Source organism: Limanda limanda, chromosome 11, assembly GCF_963576545.1.
Source record: "Limanda limanda chromosome 11, fLimLim1.1, whole genome shotgun sequence".
Taxonomy (NCBI): Eukaryota; Metazoa; Chordata; class Actinopteri; order Pleuronectiformes; family Pleuronectidae; genus Limanda; species Limanda limanda.
Window position 1 is genome coordinate 1,171,945 of NC_083646.1, and position 24,846 is coordinate 1,196,790.

The window sequence follows — 24,846 nt, forward strand, 5'->3', positions numbered from 1 at the left end:
TGTTAATATCTGTGATTTTTCCTCCTTGATTCCATTAAACCATCTTTTAACTCAGCAGACGATCTGAGACAAACCGAGATGATGTGAAATCCTTTTTACTCCAGAACGACTCGGACCTGAATCCAGAAAGTGACTCCACCACAGAACCACATCCATATAAAAGCAGCTGCAGACATTAATAAACTGGATGATAATTAGTTTCAATCATTTCATTCTGAGGTAACATTCACACTCATTTTATTTAAAAAACAATGTGAAACTAAACGATCTCTTTCTACGTGAGAGTTTTAATAATCTCCGTCCAAACATCTGAGGACACAACAGTCAGAATCAAACACTCTCGTCAATGTGAAGAGGAAAATAAAACGGATCCTGTGTCTAAATTTAATTCAGTTTTACTTTCAGCTGAATTCTAATATTATTCTAATATTGATTCTACTGTATTCTGATGTCGGCCGGGAGATAAACAACAAGCAGGATAAACAGTTTCCAGATCAGTTCCTCTGTTTGTGCTGGAAAACCCACAATATGCCCCCCCACATCCACACTCACACCCACACACACACACCCCCCCTACACACACTCACACCCACACACACAGTGGTAAATGAATGCATGTCCCAGAAACATTTCAATCTGCCTGTTAAATAGTTAATGAGCCGCTGTGTGTGTTTCTCTAATCTGACGAGCACAACTTCTGACAACACGCTTATCAAAACACATATTTGCGTGAACAGTAAACAAACACGGACCCGCGGGAGCCGGCGGCGAATATTTCATCAGCGTGAAGAGCTCTCCAGGATTATGAGGATGCAGATTGATAAACAAACACTTTCTCACCTGCTTCTGTTAGGAATTTCAAACTTTTAACTATAGGTTGTGTCTGAAAGAACTCTTAACAATAAAGATAGAAGTAGTTTTAGCTATATATTAGGCAATCATACAAATGATTTTAATAATAATCTTTCCTTCCTAGGGTTTAATCTACAAATTAAGAATTAATGTTTCACTAGTTCTCATTTCTATTAAAGTGTTATTCCATCAGATTCATTAAACTCACATAGAGTTCCAAGAGCTGTCTGATAAGTCGTCGAGGTTGGACAGAGTGACTTTGTTGATTTCATTCTGTAGTTTGTTATGGTTAAGTTGGTGCAGCCGAGATGGCTGGAGCAAGACACTTTCTACTCAAGGCTGAATTACGAGACAACATCAGACTGTCAGGGTAGATAGAGTTGCCTAGCAACCGGTAGAGTAGCGTAGGTGCATGACGGAGAGCTGCTCGCTGTCACTTCCTGGATTCGGTGACAAGAGGCGTGGGACTGCGGCTGGACCAATAAGGGAGATCCGAAGTGATTTGCGGTGACTCCCCTCCAAATATTCATAACCAATCACATCAATTCTACTGTTATAACTATACACGACTCCTGCTGTTCGGGGCCATTTTCATCTTCCTACTGCTAACTTAATTAGCATAGGCTGTGATAATTGTCCATAGCTATGAATAACTTTTCATTGTATCTTTAAATAAAACATTTGATTGAACCAAAATCTTGGATCGGCTTCTCTCATTATATAGGATAAAAAAAACACGCCTTAACACTTCCTGTTTTACCAACACACACACACACACATGAAGGATTGAGGTTTGACCCCCGATGGTTTCAATGAGCAGCAGGGGGGGGGGGGGGGGACACTGCTGGACATTTCTAAACTGTAACAGTAAGAGTACTAGTAGAAGTACTAGTAGAAGTACTAGTAGAAGTACCAGTAACTGAGACTCACACTGGTAGCGGCTGTTCTGGAACTTGGGGTCGTTGTCGTTCTGGTCGGAGACGACCACGGTGATCGGACAGATCCCGATCAGCGGCTCCTCGGCCTGATCCGTGGCCGTCACCGACAGCGTGAACTCCCGCTGGCGCTCTCTGTCGAAACTCATCGCCGTGGTGATGACGCCTGACACACACAGAGGTCACACAGGTTGCTACGGTTACACTTGATGATATTATATAGGTTGAGTCCAGTCGTATTAATCTGGGATTTACCGGTGTCGGGATCGATGTCGAAACCTGACGACACGCCGTCTCTGTGCATGATGCCGTACTTGACCTCTCCGTTGACCCCCATGTCGGCGTCGAGCGCCCGGACGCGCAGCACGAACGTGCCCGGCGGCTGGTTCTCCAGCACGGCGGCGTTCAGGCTGTAGTTCTGACACTGAGAGGACGAGTTGAGAGTGAGACGCTTGAGTAGCTGCAGAATAAAAACTAAGAATAAAGTGGAGGAGAAGAAGAAGGAGGAGACTCGTTCACCTCCTGGAAGACCGGCTTGTTGTTGTTGATGTCGTTGATTCCCACGATGACCTGGGTGGCGCTGCTGAGCGGGAACGGGCCGCCGGACGCGTTGTCGTCCGTGGCCGTGATGTTGAGGACGTACTGAAGCCCTCGCAGCCGGGGGGGGGGGCTTCGCCGCAGCTTGATGATGCCTGCAGACACACCACGAGGTTCAGAGTCTCATTCATGTTCAACGTTAGAAACACACGAAACCTTTGGTCCGTTGTTTCCACATCTGTCCACGACTTCCAGTGAGATGCCAAGCTCCTCCCCTTAGACGCTTGTCACTTTCATTGACCTCCACGTAAAACAATTAGACTTCCTCTCAGTGGATTCCGGAAAGAACGTTGGAAAGTTAGCGTTAAACGATAATCAGCTAAGATACAATTGTATTTGTTTAACTTTGATTATTCATGAAATGAGCTTTGGCAAATGGAGCAGTACCACCAGAAGTCATGAGGGGGCAGTGTAGACATTAGTTTGGGAGTTGGTCAATATGACGTGACTTTACGATTGAAAATAATTCATATGATGTATGAAAGTGAGCAGTGATGTCACATCGTTCGTCTGACGAAGGATTTTTGTACGAGAACTTTTCTTGGTTTGAACTTGCACCTGGTTCAATTATTTCCTATTTTAGCAGATTCACCTGTTTTCAAATGATTCCAACGTGTAGATATAAGAATAATGAACAGATCTGGTCGGAGCTGCTGAGACTCAAGAAGAAAATATAAACATTTCTCAAAAGACAAGTTTAAAGACTCTTCTGTCCACAGGCGTGTGAAGGTCGTGTCGCTCTGAGGAACCGGCCGGTTGAGAAGAGGACAGAGAAGAACAAATACTTTTTACTTTTACTCCACATTTAACACAAATATCTGAACTTTCTCCTCCTCACATTTTAAAAACAGGCTCGTTACTTTAATACATTTGTGGGAATTGTCTCGGTTTCATTTGCAAACAAACCAATTTTTACTTTAATAGTTCCAGTAGATGTCAGAGCCGAAATCATAATCTGTGTTGAATAATTTACAAACTGGATTTCAGTCTCAAAACCTGTGAAAGTTGATTTTAAAGCTCCAGTGTTTTATCTGATAAAGTTTCAATGTTATTAATCTGTACGTCTGTCTTTCATCCAGTTTGCTGTAGAAAGTGTGTGTCTGCTTTGTGAGAGAGGTTTTGAATCCTGATGAGACGAGAGCGTAACAGACACACACTCTGTGGGTCTGCCCCCCCCACGTTATTCTATTACGCAGTGCTGAAACAAACGCGGGGTTTTCCAGCGCTAACAATCACTTCCACATCGGCACAACGGAGCAGCGCGGCAAACACACAAACACACAAACACACAAACACACAAACAAACAAACAAACAAATAAGCAGCTATTCAACATGAATAGAGACAGAGAGGCTGAGAGCGAGCGAACGCACAACATGAAAACACTTCACAGCGCTTTGAAGTGACAAAGCAGAACAGCCGAGCGGAGCCAAAGGCCATCTGCCGTGTGTGTGTGTGTGTGAGTGTGTGAGTGAGTGTGTGTGTGTGTGTGTGTGTGTGTGTGTGTGTGTGTGAGTGTGTGTGTGTGTGAGTATGTGTGTGTTTGAGAGAGAGACTTAATATATCATTTATGTGCAAATGTTCATGTTTATATCTGTGCATGGATTCATGTGTGTGTGTTTGTGTGTGTGTGTGTGTGTGTGTGTGCAGAGCAATGGAGCAGTGCATGCTGGGTGACAGTGGCTTAGATACAAACACACACACACACACACACACACACAGATAAACATGCAAAACATGACTGCACTCACAACACTGCACACAAAGTTTATCTTAAAACGTCTGTCACACACACACACACACACACACACACACACACACACACACACACACACACAGATTCAGAAGAAGAGAGCAGTTTCTGGGTGTGTGAGCTTTAGTGATTATAAATGTGTGCGTAACCATGTTTTTATTTATGCACGTTTGGCTGTGTGTGTGTGTGTGTGTGTGTGTGTGTGTGTGTGTGTGTGTGTGTACAGCGTTATTACAGCTACCGAGTTTTAGCCCTAAATACTTGTTACCACAGCAACATTCATTCTACTGTGTGTATGTGTGTGAGTGTGAGTGACCTGAATACATCTGTGAGCATGTGTGTGTGTGTGTGTGTGTGTGTGTGTGTGTGTGATATTGTTGTTGACGATGACAATAACAACGGCGTTCCAGCAACAAAGATCAGCATCAAATCCACTGATTATTGAGCCAGTACTTCCCCTGCAAAAAAACAAGATGGCGCTGTACACAATGTCAAACTGAGGCTTCGGACCCGCAGCTGACGTCACAGAGGGTCGATACCTTTCTGGTTGTCCAGCAGGAAGTTGCTGTCCTCGTTGCCACCGGTGATGGCGTAGGAGACGGCATCTCCATCCGGGTCATTGGCGTGGACGATGGCGACCAGCGTGTCGGGACCAGCGTCCTCACTGAGGAAGGTCTTATACCTGACAGAGAGAGACAGAGACACGTGTGAGCAGGTGAAGAAAGAACAAGTGTTCAAGAAACGTGAAACTTGAGATGAGAGCAAAACAGAAGAGAAAGTGAGAAGGAGACAGAGAGAGAGAGAGAGAGAGAGAGAGGAGAGGTGAAGACAGATGGAGAGAAAACACAGAGACATGGTAGAGGTGGAGATCTGTCCTACACGCTCTGGGAGAAGACGGGCGCCTCATCGTTGCTATTGGAGACTCGGATGCGGACGGAGGCGGTGCCGGTGCGGGGGGGCGTGCCCGCATCCACAGCCACCACCACAAACTCATAGATGTGATTGGGTCGCTCGTAGTCCAGGAAGTGGGCGGGGCTGACCACACCCCCTGATGTGATGTCAAAATCGCTGCCGTGGACGAAGTAGGAGATTTCCGAGTTTACGCCCGAGTCACAGTCCCGGGCTAGAACTGAGAAGAGGAGAGAGGAGGAGAGGAGGAGGAGAGATGAGGAGAAGAGGAGGAGAGGAGGAGAAGGAGAGGAGAGAGGAGAAGAGAGAAGGAGAAGAGGAGGAGAGGAGAAGAGGAGGAGAAGAGGAGGAGAGAGGAGAGAGAGGAGAGAGGAGGAGAGGAGGAGGAGAGAGGAGGAGAAGAGGAGGAGAGGAGAGAGGAGAGAGGAGAGAGGAGAGAGGAGAGAGGAGAGAGGAGAGAGGAGAGAGGAAGAGGAGGAGAGAGGAGAGAGGAGAGAGGAGAGAGGAGAGAGGAGAGAGAAGAGAGGAGAGAGGAGGAGAGGAGGAGAGGAGGAGAGAGGAGGAGAGGAGGAGAAGAGGAGGAGAGAGGAGAGAGAAGAGGAGAGAGGAGAGAGAGGGAGAGAAGAGGAGAAGAGGAGGAGAGGAGGAGAGGAGGAGAGGAGGAGGAGAGGAGAAGAGGAGAGAGGTGAATAGGAGAAGAGGAGAGAGAGGAGAGAGAGGAGAGAGGAGAAGAGGAGGAGAGGAGAGAGGAGGATGAGAAGAGGAGGAGAGGAGAAGAGGAGGAGAAGATGAGAATAAATAGAAAGGAAATGCACAAAAGAAGTGATGAATATAGATGAAAGAGGAGGGAGAGAGATTTTACATAAGTCAGCTTGCACAGAGTTGAATGAATGTATGAACATTTGTGTGTGTGTGTGTGTGTGTGTGTGTGTGTGTGTGTGTGTGTGTGTGTGTGTGTGTGTGTGTGTGTGTGTGTGTGTGTGTGTGTGTGTGTGTGTGTGTGTGTGTGTGTGTGTGTGTGACAACCATCTGTCGTAGCTGCTGGTGACTGGTTGAGATCAAACAGTCAGACTTCAGCGAGGCTTTGCTCTTATTAGGCAGACAGCCAGCGACACACACACACACACACACACACACACACACACACACACACACACACACACACACACACACCCACACACAGTACCCAGGTGTAATTATATTCTGATGTTGTGTTCATTGACAGAGGGCAAATAGTTTAGTAGAACCTGCTCCACAAATCATCTCCTGTGTGTGTGTGTGTGTGTGTGCGTTAGTGAGTCTGTGTGTGTGTGTGTGTGTGTGTGTGTGTGTGTGTGTGTGTGTGTGTTACCTTGCAGCAGGGAGCTCCCAGGTGCGATGCTCTCAGGTATGTTGTCTCTGGTGTAGATGGAGTGGAGGAACTCAGGTGTGCAGTCGTTCTCATCCGTTACATGAAGGACAACCTGCAGGGGGCGCTGCATGTTATCACCGGTGTCATCAGTTCAGGACCAGACGTGGACCAGGAACTCATTAAAGTCTGGATCTGGACTCACTTTGTTTTCTGAACATTTCATGAGTGTGTAGTTTATGTGCAGTTGAATGAAAGTTGGTCTAAGGATGAACTGCACTGAGGGACTGAACTTTAAACGATGAGACGCTCACAGCTGTTTTCAGGACGTAGCCTTCTCTGATTCGTCAGGATCCTGTCACATGACCTCCACGTGACGTGTGTTTTCAGGCGCGTTGGTTTGGACGGGGATTAAACGAGACTGAAGTCGAGTGGATGAAGCTTCCTCCTGTTCTGCTGCCTCTGCTCTGTGCAGTGATGAAGAGTCCGGACTAAACGCCACAGACTGATGACGAGCTGCAGCATCATCTTATTGAAAAGTTGTTTGTGTAATATTATACTTTGACTTTAGTGAATCCAACTTCCTGTTTCCCGGAACAACTCATGCAGACGTTTTTATGACAAATGTCTCCTGTTGACGCAGAGAAACTCGTTTCCATTCTGTCTCTTTAAAGCTCGGATCCTGAGCCTCCGTTCTCCTCCACTTCACCACCGCGCCACTGGAGCTCAAACCAAAAGGCTATTTTCCATCCCCAAAAAGCTCTGATTCCACCTGCGAGAGGCGACCCGGCCACCTGAGCTCAGATCTCCTGTCCCGGCCACCTGAGCTCAGATCTCCTGTCCCGACCTGGGACGCAGAACCTGGAGCAGTGGAGGGAAACCAGCAGGAGATCTGGATGCAGCTCTGGTTCTGCAGACACGACCGGAATATTTAAAGACTCAAGTGGAGCCAGACTTCAGGCCAAACACATGAATATGTGAGTTGCAGGAAAAAAAATTCGGATTTTAATCGATTGATATTCAGAAGAAAGAAGAATAAGAAAAAAAAATTATACTGTAAAAGTCAAAAGTGGAAGACAAATGTTTCTCTGCAGAAAGAAAACACCGGAGAGTGAAAAGGATCTGCTGCAGTGACGGGTCTCAGCAGCACCAGTACCTTCAGAGGCAGTACTCCACAGTCCTACAGTACTCAACAGTACTACACAGTACTACAGTACTCAACAGTAGATCCAGTCCTACAGTACTCAACAGTACTCCACAGTACTACAGTACTCAACAGTACTCCACAGTCCTACAGTACTCAACAGTACTACACAATACTACAGTACTCAACAGTACTCCACAGTCCTACAGTACTCAACAGAACTACACAGTACTCAACAGTACTACACAGTACTACAGTACTCAACAGTACTACACAGTCCTACAGTACCCATCAGTACTACACAGTACTACAGTACTCAACAGTACTCCACAGTCCTACAGTACTCAACAGTACTCCACAGTCCTACAGTACTCAACAGAACTACACAGTACTCAACAGTACTACACGGTACTACAGTACTCAACAGTACTACACAGTCCTACAGTACTCATCAGTACTACACAGTACTACAGTACTCAACAGTACTACACAGTAATACAGTACTCAACAGTACTACACAGTCCTACAGTACTCAACAGTACTACACAGTACTACAGTACTCAACAGTACTCCACAGTCCTACAGTACTCAACAGTACTACAGTACTACACACTGTGTAGTACACAGTACTACAGCACTCCACAGTACTACAGTACTCCACAGTCCTACAGTACTCAACAGTACTGCACAGTCCTGGGGGGGGGGGTAACAAAGTGAGTGATCCGACGCTGGAAGACGTCAGTGAAGTACGAAGCTGTGAAGATGGAAAGGGATGAGATTTAGAATGTCTTTAAAAGCTGAAGGCAACACAAACGTCAGACACAGGCACACACACACACAGACGCGCGCACACACACACACCCTTTAGAGTGAATTAGCCAGTGGAGCTTATAGAGCAGCAGGGACCTCTGGGGGATGCTGGTAGTTGAGAAACTATTTTGTGTCTGTCTCAACCATCTGGACACACGGAGCAGGTGATAATGGATTTCTCTAGATGTGTGTGTGTGTGTGTGTGTGTGTAGCTACAGATGTAGCTATCCCCTGTATAAAGTCTTAAGAGCTTAACGTGAGAATGGGAGTCGGTGCTTAGCTGCCAGGTTTCTGCACTTAGCACTGTGTGTGTGTGTGTGTGTGTGTTATAATCCTTGATGCTGTAAAACTCTGTAACAAAGTTAACGGAGCTCAAAGTTGCTGATTGCGAGCTGATCACATGTGATCGCAGCTTTGATCCGTGAGCTTCCCCCAGTTTTCCTCAGCAGCAGCTTCACAGGACGGAAAGCAGACGAACCCGCTGAGCTGCGATCTGATGACGAGCAGGAAACAGGAAACCGAGGAGTTGCATCACAGCGTCGGATTCGGCCGCTGCACTTTTTCTCTCATTCACAATTAATGAGGTTTCATCAGAGAGCTGCGTCTGCAGGAGTCAAGGGTCGGATCCTTTCTGAACGTGAGTCTGCGAGCTGGGCTGTTTATTTGGGGGGGGTTACCACCTACCTCACTGAGTTGACACCCCCCCCCCCCCCAGGAGGTTTGAAACCCATTCACACTGTAACACACTGATGATGTGTGAGATCGATGTCTGTTGCAGTTTTTTATCCTCTCCAAATATTTTCTGTAACAGCTAAAGAAATTATTAATAACAAGGGCTACGTTGTAGCACTGGCGGGCCCGACCACCCGCACGTTGGAGCCTGTGGTGGTCGGTGGAGAGAACGATCGATGACCAAGTGCACGTGTACGCATTCCATGCGGTTTGCTGTTGCTACACACATGTAGTTTGAGGGAAGTTGAACCTTGAACACCGAAGTTACAGCAGTTTCGCCCTGAAAAAGCCCAAAATGGAAATGCAAGTCCTTCGAAATACAACAGGTCCTCCCACCGCTCGGTGTCGGGTTCTTTCAAACACATTCATGTCAGTGTGATTATAGATTTCTGTCTTTACAAAGTGAGAACTAAATATGTGTGATAAAGGAAGGTCAGTGTTTGGTTGACAGCTGATCTCTGTGCGGAGCAGAAACGTCACCACGACAAACTTTAATCAACAAACATGGAGACAAAAGAAGTTAAAGGTTTAATCACAGAATCTAAATCACTGCTTTTAATGACCCAAGTCTATTTGAGTTTACAGAACTCAGCTGTGGCTCTAATCCAACAAACCCCAACTCCAGCATAGAGAGAGAGAGAGTCATGGTGTCAGAGACGCTGTAGAAGGACAGAACACCTGCACTGTGATCCAGGTACACTCCTACTCTGGTGGACCAAGGACCTGACATTCGAGTCTTGATCCTGTTGTAACGAAAGATATAACTGTCATTTTCAAAAGCTAATGACCAAGATTTTTTATTGAATCCAAATATACATTCACGTGGGTCTCCTGCTCTGCTGATATTCTTGTATGCGACTGCTACATCAACTCCTCCCTCCCCCTCCCCCTCCCCCACCCCCACCTCCACCTCCCAGTAACAACGTCCAGTCAGACTCTCTCTACTCAGGACCTGCCACATAACAGTGAATCTGTCTGGGTGATCAGAATAAGACTGTTCTCCATTTAATGTTACTTTTCTGTTTCCCTTAGATAATAACAGATGTTTGTACACTGTGTTTGGATCCAGTGTGATTTCCTGTGAATATCTTAGGAAGTCAGATCTGGTCTCTGGTTGCGGCAGTGAAACATCCACTTGAGACACAATCTGTAAAATCTCTGTCTCTGTCTCACTCAGAATGTCCTGTAGTCGACCTTTGACCTGGGACACAGCTGTTGTCACGTCCTCAAAGTTCCTCAGAGGACGGATCCTGATGCTGGATGAGTAGATCCACCGAGTGGTGACAGTGAGGGGTAGTTGTGTAGAAGCTGGTTGTGATCCTCTGTGTCTGAGAGCTGCTTCAGTTCATGGACTTTCCTCTTCAGCTCAGTGATCTCCTGCTCCTGTCTCTCCTGAAGCTCTCTCAGTTCAGTTTCCTGCAGTTTCCTGCACGTTGGAGCCTGCGGTGGTAGGTGGAGAGAACGATCGATGACCAAGTGCACGTGTCCGCATTCCATGGGGTTTGCTGTTGCTACACACATGTAGTTTGAGGGAAGTTGAACCTTGAACACCGAAGTTACAGCAATTTCGCCCTGAAAAAGCCCAAAATGGAAATGCAAGTCTTTCGAAATACAACAGGGCCTCCCACCGCTCGGTGTCGGGTTCTTTCAAACACATTCATGTCAGTGTAATTATAGATTTCTGTCTTTACAAAGTGAGAACTAAATATGTGTAATAAAGAAAGGTCAGTGTTTGATTGACAGCTGATCTCTGTGCGGAGCAGAAACGTCACCACGACAAACTTTGATCAACAAACATGGAGACAAAAGAAGTTAAAGGTTTGATCACAGAATCTAAATCACTGCTTTTAATGACTCGAGTCTATTTGAGTTTACAGAACTCAGCTGTGGCTCTAATCCAATAAACCCCAACTCCAGCATAGAGAGGCTGAGTGAATGTGGTCTGGACTCTGTGGAGGAGAGTCATGGTGTCAGAGACGCTGTAGAAGGACAGAACACCTGCACTGTGATCCAGGTACACTCCTAGTCTGGAGGACACAGGACCTGACACTGGAGTCTCGATGTTGTTGTAATAAAAGTAATAACTGTCATCATCAAAAGCTAATGACCAAGATTTATCATTGTTTCCAAATAAACATTCACGTGTGTCTCCTGCTCTGCTGATATTCTTGTATGCGACTGCTACATCAACTCCTCCCTCCCCCTCCCCCACCCCCACCTCCACCTCCCAGTAACAACGTCCAGTCAGACTCTCTCTACTCAGGACCTGCCACATAACAGTAAATCTGTCTGGGTGATCAGAATAAGACTGTTCTCCATTTAATGTTACTTTTCTGTTTCCCTTAGATAATAACAGATGTTTGTACACTGTGTTTGGATCCAGTCTGATTTCCTGTGAATATCTTAGGAAGTCAGATCTGGTCTCTGGTTGTGGCAGTGAAACATTCACTTGAGACACAATCTGTAAAATCTCTGTCTCTGTCTCACTCAGAATGTCCTGTAGTCGACCTCTGACCTGTGACACAGCTGCTGTCACGTCCTCAAAGTTCCTCAGAGGACGGATCCTGATGCTGGATGAGTGTGTAGATCCACTGAGTGGTGACAGTGAGGGGTAGTTGTGTAGAAGCTGGTTGTGATCCTCTGTGTCTGAGAGCTGCTTCAGTTCATGGACTTTCCTCTTTAGCTCAGTGATCTCCTGCTCCTGTCTCTCCTGAAGCTCTCTCAGTTCAGTTTCCTGCTGGGATCTGATCTGCTGCTCCACATCAGAGCTTCTTTTCTCCAGCAGACGGATCATCTCAGTGAAGATCTCCTCACTGTCCTCCACTGCTTTATCAGCAGAGCCATTGAGGGCCTCCTCCTCTTGTTGAAGCAGCTTCAGGTCTTTCTCTCTGTCCTGGACTCTCTGCTGGATTGTTTGTCTCCTCAGCCTGAGCTCTCTCTGCCTCTCAGTCCTTTCTGCTGCAGCTGACACTGTGTCGTGGTCTTTATGTTCCTCCACAGAGCAGCGGTAACAGATACACTGCTGATCAGTGCGACAGAACATCTTCATCAGCTCGTAGTGACGAGAGCAGATGTTCTCCTGGATCTTCTCCGAGGGCTCCACCAGCTTGTGCTTCTTCAATGGAGGGGACTGAAGATGAGGCTGGAGGTGTTTTTCACAATAAGAGGCCAAACAAACCAAACAGGATTTGAGAGCTTTCAGTTTTCTCCCAGTGCAGACATCACAGGCCACATCTTCAGGTCCAGCAGAGCTGTGATCAGCAGGAGCAGCTTGGAGTCCAGTCTTCTTCAGCTCCTCCAGTGAATCAGCTAACATGGTGTTTGTCTCCAGGACAGGCCTCGGTGTGAAGGTCTGTCTACACTGAGGACAGCTGTAGCTTCCTCTCTCCTCCTCTTTGTCCCAGTGGGTGTTAATACAGCTCTTACAGAAGCTGTGTCCACAGACAGTAGTCACCGGATCCTCCAGTAGATCCAGACAGATCCAACAGGAGAATCTTTCTCTTTCCAGGTGATTTTCTTGCTGCTCCATTTCAGCTGCTGCCAGACACTGAAGAACAGATTCACTTCCTCTGAACAGAAACAGATCTCTGCTCCTCCCTCTCTCCTTCACTTCCTCTTTTCCCACGTTTTAACACACTAATGAAAAGAGCAACATGTTCTTACCTCTCCTCAGCAGCTGCTGCCTTTATGCAAACTGTTTAAAGGCAGCTACCTTTAGTGGAGCTGCCTTTAAACAGTGTGACATACTGTTATATTTTTAGACTTTGATGCGGGCAACTAAAAGTGGATGGCAGACGCAGTTGGCCCGCGGGCCGTAGTTTGGACACCCCTGGTCTAGGCCCTGAAAAAGCCCAAAATGGCAAATAATAATTATAATGGGGAAAATCCTTACAATTTCGATGGGGCCTCCTCCTGCAGGTGCTCGGGCCCTAATAAGTTTTATTAAAACAATAGAAACGACAAAATAAGAAAAAACAACAGAATCCAAACGAGCACCCGCACGTTGAAGCCTGTTGCGGTCGGTGGAGAGAGAGCGATCGATGACCAAGCGCACGTCTTCGTGTTGCATGCGTGTTGCGCAATGCGGCAAAGATAAACGCTTCACTTCCTGCGTCCGCCACGCGATGTGTAACCTTGCCTGCTAATTGCTCATTACGGTCCACGCTATCATTTGCACATCACACTGTGAAAATGTTATTTAAATTGAATGATAGTTGTAAAACAAAGCTTACTTCCTGTTGCCAGTAGGTGGCGCCATCACTTTTATTACATATAGACATATACACTACCGTTCAAAAGTTTGGGGTCACTTAGAAATTTCCTTATTTTTCAAAGAAAAGCTCTGTTTTTTTCAATGAAGATAACATTCAATTAATCAGGAAAACACTCTATAAAAGAAAATAGCAAATCACAGCAGTTGTAGATTGATAGAAGTATTTACAGTGAAGAAGCTGAAATTACTACAAAGTACACTCAGGTACTCTGGAAATGATCATGCTATAACTACTCGTCTCATTTTCTCTCATTCACAATTAATGAGGTTTCATCAGAGAGCTGCGTCTGCAGGAGTCAAGGGTCGGATCCTTTCTGAACGTGAGTCTGAGAGCTGGGCTGATTATTTGGGGGGGGTTACCACCCACCTCACTGAGTTGACACCCCCCCCCCAGGAGGTTTGAAACCCATTCACACTGTAACACACTGATGATGTGTGAGATCGATGTCTGTTGCAGTTTTTTATCCTCTCCAAATATTTTCTGTAACAGCTAAAGAAATTATTAATAACAAGGGCTACGTTGTAGCACTGGCGGGCCCGACCACCCGCACGGTGGAGCCTGTGGTGGTCGGTGGAGAGAACGATCGATGACCAAGTGCACGTGTACGCATTCCATGCGGTTTGCTGTTGCTACACACATGTAGTTTGAGGGAAGTTGAACCTTGAACACCGAAGTTACAGCAATTTCGCCCTGAAAAAGCCCAAAATGGAAATGCAAGTCCTTCGAAATACAACAGGTCCTCCCACCGCTCGGTGTCGGGTTCTTTCAAACACATTCATGTCAGTGTGATTATAGATTTCTGTCTTTACAAAGTGAGAACTAAATATGTGTAATAAAGAAAGGTCAGTGTTTGATTGACAGCTGATCTCTGTGCGGAGCAGAAACGTCACCACGACAAACTTTGATCAACAAAATGGAGACAAAAGAAGTTAAAGATTTAATCACAGAATCTAAATCACTGCTTTTAATGACTCGAGTCTATTTGAGTTTACAGAACTCAGCTGTGGCTCTAATCCAACAAACCCCAACTCCAGCATAGAGAGGCTGAGTGAATGTGGTCTGGACTCTGTGGAGGAGAGTCATGGTGTCAGAGACGCTGTAGAAGGACAGAACACCTGCACTGTGATCCAGGTACACTCCTAGTCTGGAGGACTCGGGACCTGACACTCGAGTCTTGATGTTGTTGTAATAAAAGTAATAACTGTCATCATCAAAAGCTAATGACCAAGATTTATCATTGTATCCAAATAAACATTCACGTGTGTCTCCTGCTCTGCTGATATTCTTGTATGTGACTGCTACATCAACTCCTCCCTCCCCCTCCCCTACCCCCACCTCCACCTCCCAGTAACAAAGTCCAGTCAGACTCTCTCTACTCAGGACCTGCCACATAACAGTGAATCTGTCTGGGTGATCAGAATAAGACTGTTCTCCATTTAATGTTACTTTTCTGTTTCCCTCAGATAATAACAGACGTTTGTACACTGTGTTTGGATCCAGTCTGATTTCCTGTGAATATCTTAGGAAGTCAGATCTGGTCTCTGGTTGTGGCAGTGAAACATCCACTTGAGACACAATCTGTAAAATCTCTGTCTCTGTCTCACTCAGAATGTCCTGTAGTCGACCTCTGACCTGTGACACAGCTGCTGTCACGTCCTCAAAGTCCCTCAGAGGACGGATCCTGAAGCTGGATGAGTGTGTAGATCCACTGAGTGGTGACAGTGAGGGGTAGTTGTGTAGAAGCTGGTTGTGATCCTCTGTGTCTGAGAGCTGCTTCAGTTCATGGACTTTCCTCTTCAGCTCAGTGATCTCCTGCTCCTGTCTCTCCTGAAGCTCTCTCAGTTCAGTTTCCTGCTGGGATCTGATCTGCTGCTCCACATCAGAGCTTCTTTTCTCCAGCAGACGGATCAGCTCAGTGAAGATCTCCTCACTGTCCTCCACTGCTTTATCAGCAGAGCCATTGAGGGCCTCCTCCTCCTGTTGAAGCAGCTTCAGGTCTTTCTCTCTGTCCTGGACTCTCTGCTGGATTGTTTGTCTCCTCAGCCCGAGCTCTCTCTGCCTCTCAGTCCTTTCTGCTGCAGCTGACACTGTGTCGTGGTCTTTATGTTCCTCCACAGAGCAGAGATAACAGATACACTGCTGATCAGTGCGGCAGAACATCTTCATCACCTCGTCGTGACGAGAGCAGATGTTCTCCTGGAGCTTCTCCGAGGGCTCCACCAGCTTGTGCTTCTTCAATGGAGGGGACTGAAGATGAGGCTGGAGGTGACTTTCACAATAAGAGGCCAAACAATCCAAACAGGACTTGAGAGATTTCCGTTTTCTCCCAGTGCAGACATCACAGGCCACATCTTCAGGTCCAGCAGAGCTGTGATCAGCAGGACCAGCTTGGAGTCCAGTCTTCTTCATCTACTCCAGTGAATCAGCTAACATGGTGTTTGTCTCCAGGACAGGCCTCGGTGTGAAGGTCTGTCTACACTGAGGACAGCTGTAGCTTCCTCTCTCCTCCTCTCTGTCCCAGTGGGTGTTAATACAGCTCTTACAGTAGCTGTGTCCACAGACAGTAGTCACCGGATCCTCCAGTAGATCCAGACAGATCCAACAGGAGAATCTTTCTCTGTCCAGGTGATTTTCTTGCTGCTCCATTTCAGCTGCTGCCAGACACTGTAGAACAGATTCACTTCCTCTGAACAGAAACAGATCTCTGCTCCTCCCTCTCTCCTTCACTTCCTCTTTTCCCACGTTTTAACACACTATTGAAAAGAGCAACATGTTCTTACCTCTCCTCAGCAGCTGCTGCCTTTATGCAAACTGTTTAAAGGCAGCTACCTTTAGTGGAGCTGCCTTTAAACAGTGTGACTGTTAAGATCACGGGGATCTAAGACTTTTTACTTTGTGCCTCCTGCATGTGTTTTGTTATTCCATGTGTTTCCCCCTGTTTATGTATGTTGTCATGTGCTTGTTGTGTTTATGTTGTCAGGACATGTGTTTTCTGTTATTGTCCGGAGACTCCGCCCTCTGCTGCTTCCCGCTCTTTGTCCCCCTCACCTGTTCCCTATCATCACCCTGAGTGTTTGCCTCATTTGTTCACCTGTGTCTTGCCTTTGTTCCTCCTCCTGTATAAGCTCAGTCTTTCTGTTGTCCCCTGTCGGATTGTCTCGTTTGTTCCCTGTGAGAAGCCATGCCAGTTTTTTGAGGTCTGTTTACCTGATATGTTATTTGAATTTCTGATTTTTGAACCTCTTTGTGTTTCCATTTTTTGGAATTCTGTTTTGCCTTTTTAGATCCTTGTTTTTGCCATTTTTTTGAAAAAAATAAACAAGTATTTTTTGCATTTGGTCTGCGATTGGTCTGATATTCGGTGGAGAGAGAGCGATCGATGACCAAGCGCACGTCTCCGTGTTGCATGCGTGTTGCGCAATGCGGCAAAGATAAACGCTTCACTTCCTGCGTCCGCCACGCGATGTGTAACCTTGCCTGCTAATTGCTCATTACGGTCCACGCTATCATTTGCACATCACACTGTGAAAATGTTATTTAAATTGAATGATAGTTGTAAAACAAAGCTTACTTCCTGTTGCCAGTAGGTGGCGCCATCACTTTTATTACATACAGACATATACACTACCGTTCAAAAGTTTGGGGTCACTTAGAAATTTCCTTATTTTTCAAAGAAAAGCTCTGTTTTTTTCAATGAAGATAACATTCAATTAATCAGGAAAATACTCTATAAAAGTAAATAGCAAATCACAGCAGTTGTAGTTTGATAGAAGTATTTACAGTGAAGAAGCTGAAATTACTACAAAGTACACTCAGGTACTCTGGAAATGATCATGCTATAACTACTCGTCTCCTCCATGTTAACAGTTGTATCACAGTAAAACACAGAGTTGAACGGAGCAGCAGCTGCGAACACAACAGGGTCACGTGACAGGAGCCTGACCAATCAGAGAAAAGGTAGTGACAGCAAAGATCAGAAAGAGGGTGTGAGCGTCTCGTTAGCGTTTCTAAACCTCCAGCCGTGTGGACGCCGGACGGATCCGTAGCAGAGTTGATGAGTTTTCAAATTTAAACGTAGACGTTGAATAAATCCACCTACATGTTAGTGCGAGTGTGTTTCTGTCTGTGTTTGTGTTTGTGTTTGTGTGGTGGCGTGTGCGTGTGCGTACCTCTGCCACGCCGCTGAGGCCGGTGTCGGGCTCGGCGGCTCGGACCTGCAGCGTGTGGACGTGGTGGCCGCTCTCGTAGTCCACGGCCCGGGTGAGGCTGAGCGCTCCGCTCTCCTGGTGCACGCTGAACAGATTCCCAGGATTCACCAGCAGCATGTAGGACAGACTCTTCTTCTGGAAGGAGACGGCCTGAACCACAGCGACTCTGCACAAACACAGAGTCTGTTAATGGAACCACCATCACTGGAACGTGTCAGAGCTGCTGTGGACGATGGTCACTCCTGTCTGTATCATGAGATCTCTGATAAATCAACCACATGCTCTAAATATAATTTCAGCTAAAAAGCTCAAATCTGAAGCTGAATTTTTGTTTTTCTGCTGCCGAAGCTTCACCGACACTTTGACCTCAGATTCCTGAGGCTGTGAGCGTTCATCAGATCTTCTCCTGGAGCGTGAACGTGACCAAAGGTCGGAGGAAACACGCCTGTTTCCACACAGACTGATAAACATACAGAATACTGAATACTGATTTAAAGACGTGTGGACGAGCTGTGACGTGTTGGTGCAGCTCAGAGTTTAAATCTGCTTCATTGATTCTGCACAACCCGGTCCATCAGTCACACACACACACACACACACACACACACACACACACACACACACACACAGCTCACAGGGTGGCATGGATACTTGGATATTAATACAATGTGCACCAGCAGCCCTGAGGGAGACACACACACACACACACACACACACACACACACACACACACACACACACACACACACACACACACACACACACACACACACACACACACACACACACACACACACACTTCCTTCATGTTTATCCAGACCTCGCTTTTAATAAATATTTGAATTTGCCACACTTTCAAATTCTCAGCCTCGGGCCACTCATACATCTGCGTTCTCTTCATCTACCCCCCCCACTCCCCACCCCTGGTTCTTCTCCTCCTTGACTCTCATCCCTCCATCCTTCTCCTCCCTCCTGCTATCATTCTACCACCCACCCCCCCCTCTTCTTTCCTTTTGTCTCGCTTTACAGGGCTCATCTTTACATGCCTCACATGACATGCGAACACAGACACACACACACACACACACAAACACACACACACACACACACACACACACACACACACACACACACACACACACACACACACACACACACACACACACACACACACACACACACACACACACACACACACACACACACACACACACAAACACACACACACACACTTCTGAAGCAGTGGAATGTAAATGCAGTAATATCTGAATGTGGAGGACGAAGACACAAACACACACGTCAGTTCCTCAACACACAGACAGCTGAGAATCTCACTAATACTAATATGATCAGACACAACAGTACATGTGCTGCGTTCACTGCCAGTACTTGTCTTGTGTACTTATCTGTACACACAACACCACAGGGTCACATGACCTGTCAGTGTTCAGCACACGACTCCAGACGGCTCGATGACTCACGATTGTCCGACCGCTGTGTTCTCTGCTACGTCCAGACTGTAGGTGGCGTTGGTGAACTGCGGCGGCCGGTAACCGGCCAGGATGGCAACCGTGGCCGACGCCCCTTTACGTCCGTGCTCGTCCACGGCCTGCACCCGCAGCAGATACTCCTTACTGGGGGTCAGAGGTCGTCCGGTGGTCCGGATCTCACCGGAGCGACGGTCCACCTCGAAGCACTCGTCCCCACCTGGGCGGGCGAGAGGGGAGAGAGAGGACGAGCGAATGTGTCTTCATCAATTTGCCTTTAAATCCCGTTTTATGTTTCATTTGATGTTGCAGATGTGGGTTGTTTCTCTAGAATGATTTAAAACAAATTGTGTGTAAGTTATCAACCTGAACTCAAATCCATCGTCTCTGATCAGGAACGATAGAAAGATTTAATTTACAGCAATTTAATTATTTTGAAAGATTGTTTGAATGAAGAGTTTTTATAGTTTTGTTTGTTTGTATCTGACGCTGGGGAGATGTTTTTATAACAATGAGAGATCGAAACCCATCTCCCAATTTAACAATTCACTTGTTTGGTTTTTTGACTTGATGATAATTTTGCACTTACTTATTTCACCCATGTGATAATCTGCCATTGTCTGGACCAGTTTGTAGGAATAGGTATTGTAGAAAGAAAATTTATGAAAATAAAGTAATATTACAAGAATAAAATTATAATTCGAGCTGTTTATCGTTCTTTGAAAACTCGTGAAAAAGACTGGGGAGAAAAATGGAAAGAAAAGAGTAGAGAGGATGAGAGAGGATCAAAGGACACAGGAGAGAGGGAGAGGACGGAGGAGAGGATGAAGAACAGTGAGAGGACGGAGGAGAGGATGTGGATGAATGAGAGAAGAATAGAAAAGAGGAGAGACGGAGGAGAAGAATCCTCAGCTGTTGACCAGAGGGTTTTGAACCAGCAGCTGCATCCGACCTGTCAATCATCTTCTCCTGAGACGAGTCTATTTGTGGAGACGTTATAATTTTGGACTCGAGTCTGAATTCCACTTCTACAGATACAATCTAAAAGCTTTTATTACAAATTACCAACATTCCTTTTTTTTATGTTATGTTTTTTATAAAACTCTGAAAATGAGAATACAATTTTTTTTTTTTACCAATCGACCAATCTCGAGTCCGTCTCAGCTGTCAATCATGACGTCAAAAACATCATGAGATAAGAATCTAAACTATCTGCTAACATGGAGGAGAATCATGACCTGTACTGCAGCCAGACACCAGGGGGCGACAGAGACGTCCATCTCTCTTTACAGTCTGTGGTCGTAACTGACGTGAAGGTGACGTTACATTGTGAATTATTTTGGAAGTTTTCAGTCAACTTAACGACCAATAAAAAACATCATTAGAATTTGTTCTTCCTGCAGCAACAATAGAGAAGCTTTAATAAAAATCTCATTATTTTAAAATGAGTTTTACAGCTTCACCCCCTCCACTGCGTGTAAAGTGTAAATTTAAAATCTTCAAACTGAGTAAAATCACATTAATGTCACTAATTGGCTCCACCCACTCTGTGTGAATATATTTCCATGTTGGCATGATATTAAAAAACATTTTTAATGTAAATTATTGGATTATTTGTCAGTGCACATGTAGTCACATTATGCCAAAGGGAAGTCACAGGCTCTTAATATGAAAGCATTATGAATTAGCTCCTGAAATATCTCTCCTTCCTCCTTCTCTTCTTCTTCTCCTGGAAAAAAAACATGTAAAAAATAAAAACCCACGGCCGGGGGCAGCGTCCCCCCCCCCCCCCTTCTCTCAAGAGACTTTCCTATTATTCCTGAATCTGACGCCTTCTCCGCCCCAGGGAGCGATTAACAGTGCAGCTCCACGCCGTTTATGTACGTTTTTCTCTCCCCTCTCAAACTTGATGCTAATTGAAATTCAACAAGTCATATTGTATTTATAAATCAGAGCTTTGAACACGAACAGGTTTGTCACAGGACGCCTGGCGGAGCTGCAGCGGACCTCCTCACCTCGTCACAGATACCAGCAGGAGATCAGAGCTGCAGCACATTCACGGAGGAAAACACGACAGGAGGAAGTTGTGTCACGAAAAACAAACGTTGGGTTTCATCACTAGAGGCTCGGGCTCCGGTTCCAAGGATTCTGAAGTAATCGGATATACGACGTGGCCAAAAGTGTGTTTGTTAATTAAAGTGTGACTATAAGGAAGAAAAAAGAAAGGAGAAAGACCAACACTCACCGTCCAGCAGGAGGAACTGGGCCTGTGCCTGCGTCCCGTCTCGTTGCCGTGCCAACAGCCGGTACACTGCTGCGCCGGGCGCGGCGTCGGGCCCCACGGTGCCCAGGTAGGGCGAGGGGAACATGGCCCACTGCAGGTCGGCCTGACTGGGCATGCTCAGCGTCAGTCTGCTCAGGTACCAGTCCTCACCTGCAGGAGGAGGGGTTCATATTCATATTGAGTCACTGTGTTTTAATATAAGACGGTTTACGCTCGTAAAGCTGCAGTTCCACTAGAAGAAGAAAAACAGGTGAAACAACGAAGTCGAGTTCGGTGAAAAATTGTGAACTGAGAGAAGAGAAGAACAACTGGATGAATCAACACACACACACTGAAACACACACTGAAACACACACTGACTCAGAGGGAAACACCAGAAATCCAACTGCTCCTGTTTACATGTGAAAATGTTCATTTAGATATTTCTGGATGTTTATGAAATCTCTCTGGATAAAAAAAGAGACGAAGCTCAAATGATTAAAAATATGATGGAAATCTGACATTTCTGTTTTTTCATGAAGGAACATTACAGAAATGAGCTTTTAATATAGAACCGGTCTGAACTGGTTTGAACTGGTCTGAGGAACCTTTCACCCCTGATATTTAGGTTGAGATTAAACTGAGAAGTTTATAGTTTGCACCAAACAAGTTGTGAAACAGTCCTGAGGAAGTTGTTCTCCACTGAGATTCACTGAAATCATCACAGAGAAAATAAAACGCTGGTGTAAATAAAATCTGTTCGAGACAGCGAACTAACAACGGAAACCAACGTGTTGATTTGAATCGTATCTATTTCAGTTTGGCTTCAAAACGTCTGGAAACAAATGTTGTTTTGTGTATTTTAGTTGCTGTTTGCTTTTATTATCTTCCACCGCAGCCGGCTGCTGTCGGAGCTTTGTAGTGCAGACGCCTGATGGCTCGGCGGGCGCCACGTGTTCCCACGAGGCGCCCGCCGAGTCGCTCTCACTCAAAGGAGACAAGGAGACAAGGAGACAAGGAGACAAGGAGACGAGGAGACGAGGAGACGAGGAGACGTCTCTGTACCGCTGCCGCCGTGATGTCTCTCAACAAGACGAGCGTGAAGGACGAGGACGAGAGAAAACATGCAGCTCCTCCAAAATAAAACAACACAACTTTCAGAAGATCACACGTGAACATCCCCCCAGCAGGAGATCACACACACACACACACACACACACACACACACACACACACACACACACACACACACACACACACACACACACACACACACACACACACACACACAGGTTTTCGTGTCCTGTTTCAAGTCGGCGTTCAGAGGGATTTGTTTGGTTCGAAGCTGCTTCGCTGTTGTTTTGGCTCCGGAGTCGTTTCACAGCCGTGATGAAGACAACAGCTCCAACAACAAGAGAGAACTTCACTTCAGAGAGAAGAAGAAGAAAAGGGGGATGAGGAGCAGACAGACAGAGGAGGTAAAAACTGTATAAAACACAGCAAGTCTGTATTTATCGTAGATGGATTTAAATTCATCTTCTGATCAAGGATCTGATCGAACCCGTTTCCAAGAGACCGAACATCAAACAGAACTCGTCTGTGATTGGTTGACGCTGAACAGCTGAAACATCTGGAACCAGTCGGAGTGAAAATCACAACAAACCGGTTCTGAAAACGTTCACTGACACAACGTGAGGTTTTAATATTTCTCATAAAAAAATACAGAGTCTGCAAAGACCTTTAAACTTACATGTAAGTTCATGTTCATTCAGGCCAAAGCATTTCTGAAAATAACAAGATATAACAACACAGGCTGATGCAATGAAGGAGGAGGAGGAGGAGGAGGAGGAGGAGGAGGAGGAGGAGGAGGTGATGAAGGAGGAGGAGGAGGAGGAGGTGATGAAGGAGGAGGAGGAGGAGGAGGAGGTGATGAAGGAGGAGGAGGAGGAGGAGGTGATGAAGGAGGAGGAGGAGGAGGTGATGGAGGAGGAGGAGGAGGAGGAGGAGGAGGAGGAGGAGGAGGAGGAGGAGGTGATGAAGGAGGAGGAGAAGGAGGAGCTGATGAAAGAGGAGGAGGAGGAGGTGATGAAGGAGGAGGAGGAGGAGGAGGAGGTGATGAAGGAGGAGGAGGAGGTGATGAAGGACGAGGAGGAGGAGGAGGAGCCGATGAAAGAGGAGGAGGAGGAGGAGGGGATTAAGGAGGAGGAGGAAGAGGAGCCGATGAAAGAGGAGGAGGAGGAGGAGGAGGAGGAGGAGGTGATGAAGGAGGAGGAGGAGGTGATGAAGGACGTAGAGGAGGAGGTGATGAAAGAGGAGGAGGAGTATCCGATGAAAGAGGAGGAGGAGGAGGAGGAGCTGATGAAAGAGGAGCTGATGAAAGAGGAGGAGGAGGAGGAGGAGGTGATGAAAGAGGAGCTGATGAAAGAGGAGGAGGAGGAGGAGGAGGAGGTGATGAAGGAGGAGGAGGAGGAGGAGGAGGTGATGAAGGAGGAGGAGGAGGTGATGAAGGACGAGGAGGAGGAGGAGCCGATGAAAGAGGAGGAGGAGGAGGAGGGGATTAAGGAGGAGGAGGAAGAGGAGCCGATGAAAGAGGAGGAGGAGGAGGAGGTGATGAAGGAGGAGGAGGAGGTGATGAAGGACGTAGAGGAGGAGGTGATGAAAGAGGAGGAGGAGTATCCGATGAAAGAGGAGGAGGAGGAGGAGGAGCTGATGAAAGAGGAGCTGATGAAAGAGGAGGAGGAGGAGGAGGAGGAGGTGATGAAGGACGAGGAGGAGGTGATGAAGGAGGAGGAGCCAATGAAAGAGGAGGAGGAGGAGGAGGAGGAGGAGCCGATGAAAGAGGAGGAGGAGGAGGAGGAGGTGATGAAGGAGGAGGAGGTGATGAAGGACGAGGAGGAGGTGGAGCCGATGAAAGAGGAGGAGGAGGAGGAGGAGGGGATTAAGGAGGAGGAGGAGGAGGAGCCGATGAAAGAGGAGGAGGAGGAGGAGGAGGAGGAGGAGGAGGTGATGAAGGACGAGGAGGAGGAGGTGATGAAAGAGGAGGAGGAGTATCCGATGAAAGAGGAGGAGGAGGAGGTGATGAAGGAGGAGGAGGAGGAGGAGGTGATGAAGGAGGTGGAGGAGCCAATGAAAGAGGAGGAGGAGGAGGAGGAGGAGGTGATGAAGGAGGAAGAGGAGGAGGAGGAGGAGGAGGAGGAGGAGGAGGAGGAGGAGGAGGTGGTGAAGGAGGAGAAGGTGATGAAGGAGGTGAAGGAGGCAGCGCAAACAGAAATATATTGCTTTTTCATGTGCCTTATAAGACCTAGTGAAGACCCAAGAGGATCGAAACAACGTCAGGAGGCACGCAACACAGTGACATGTCACGTGTTTTCAGTTTTTGATTTTATTTGCAGTTTCTTTCTTTGAGTTATTGTGTTTTTGATGTAATTTCACGCAAAAAATAATGGTTCCAAGTTGCATTCTGCGCCTCACAACCCCCTAGTTTTTTCCTGTCATGGAGGCAGCTCCATCAGTTGTGAAACCGCCTCACATGTCC

General features: G+C 46.6%; 1 protein-coding gene across 1 annotated transcript in view; it reads right to left on the reverse strand.

The window, feature by feature from the left end:
* Nucleotides 1-24,846, reverse strand: part of si:dkey-22o22.2 (neural-cadherin) — a 99,806-nt gene that overhangs the window by 42,666 nt on the left and 32,294 nt on the right. Inside the window, exons 2-10 of the mRNA XM_061081983.1 lie at nucleotides 21,294-21,482; nucleotides 19,043-19,268; nucleotides 17,523-17,727; nucleotides 6,397-6,508; nucleotides 5,016-5,265; nucleotides 4,676-4,818; nucleotides 2,307-2,479; nucleotides 2,043-2,211; nucleotides 1,783-1,953 (exon numbers count right to left, since the gene is read on the reverse strand). Coding sequence (XP_060937966.1) covers nucleotides 1,783-1,953; nucleotides 2,043-2,211; nucleotides 2,307-2,479; nucleotides 4,676-4,818; nucleotides 5,016-5,265; nucleotides 6,397-6,508; nucleotides 17,523-17,727; nucleotides 19,043-19,268; nucleotides 21,294-21,482 — 1,638 coding nt within the window. The remainder of the gene's footprint in view (nucleotides 1-1,782; nucleotides 1,954-2,042; nucleotides 2,212-2,306; nucleotides 2,480-4,675; nucleotides 4,819-5,015; nucleotides 5,266-6,396; nucleotides 6,509-17,522; nucleotides 17,728-19,042; nucleotides 19,269-21,293; nucleotides 21,483-24,846) is intronic.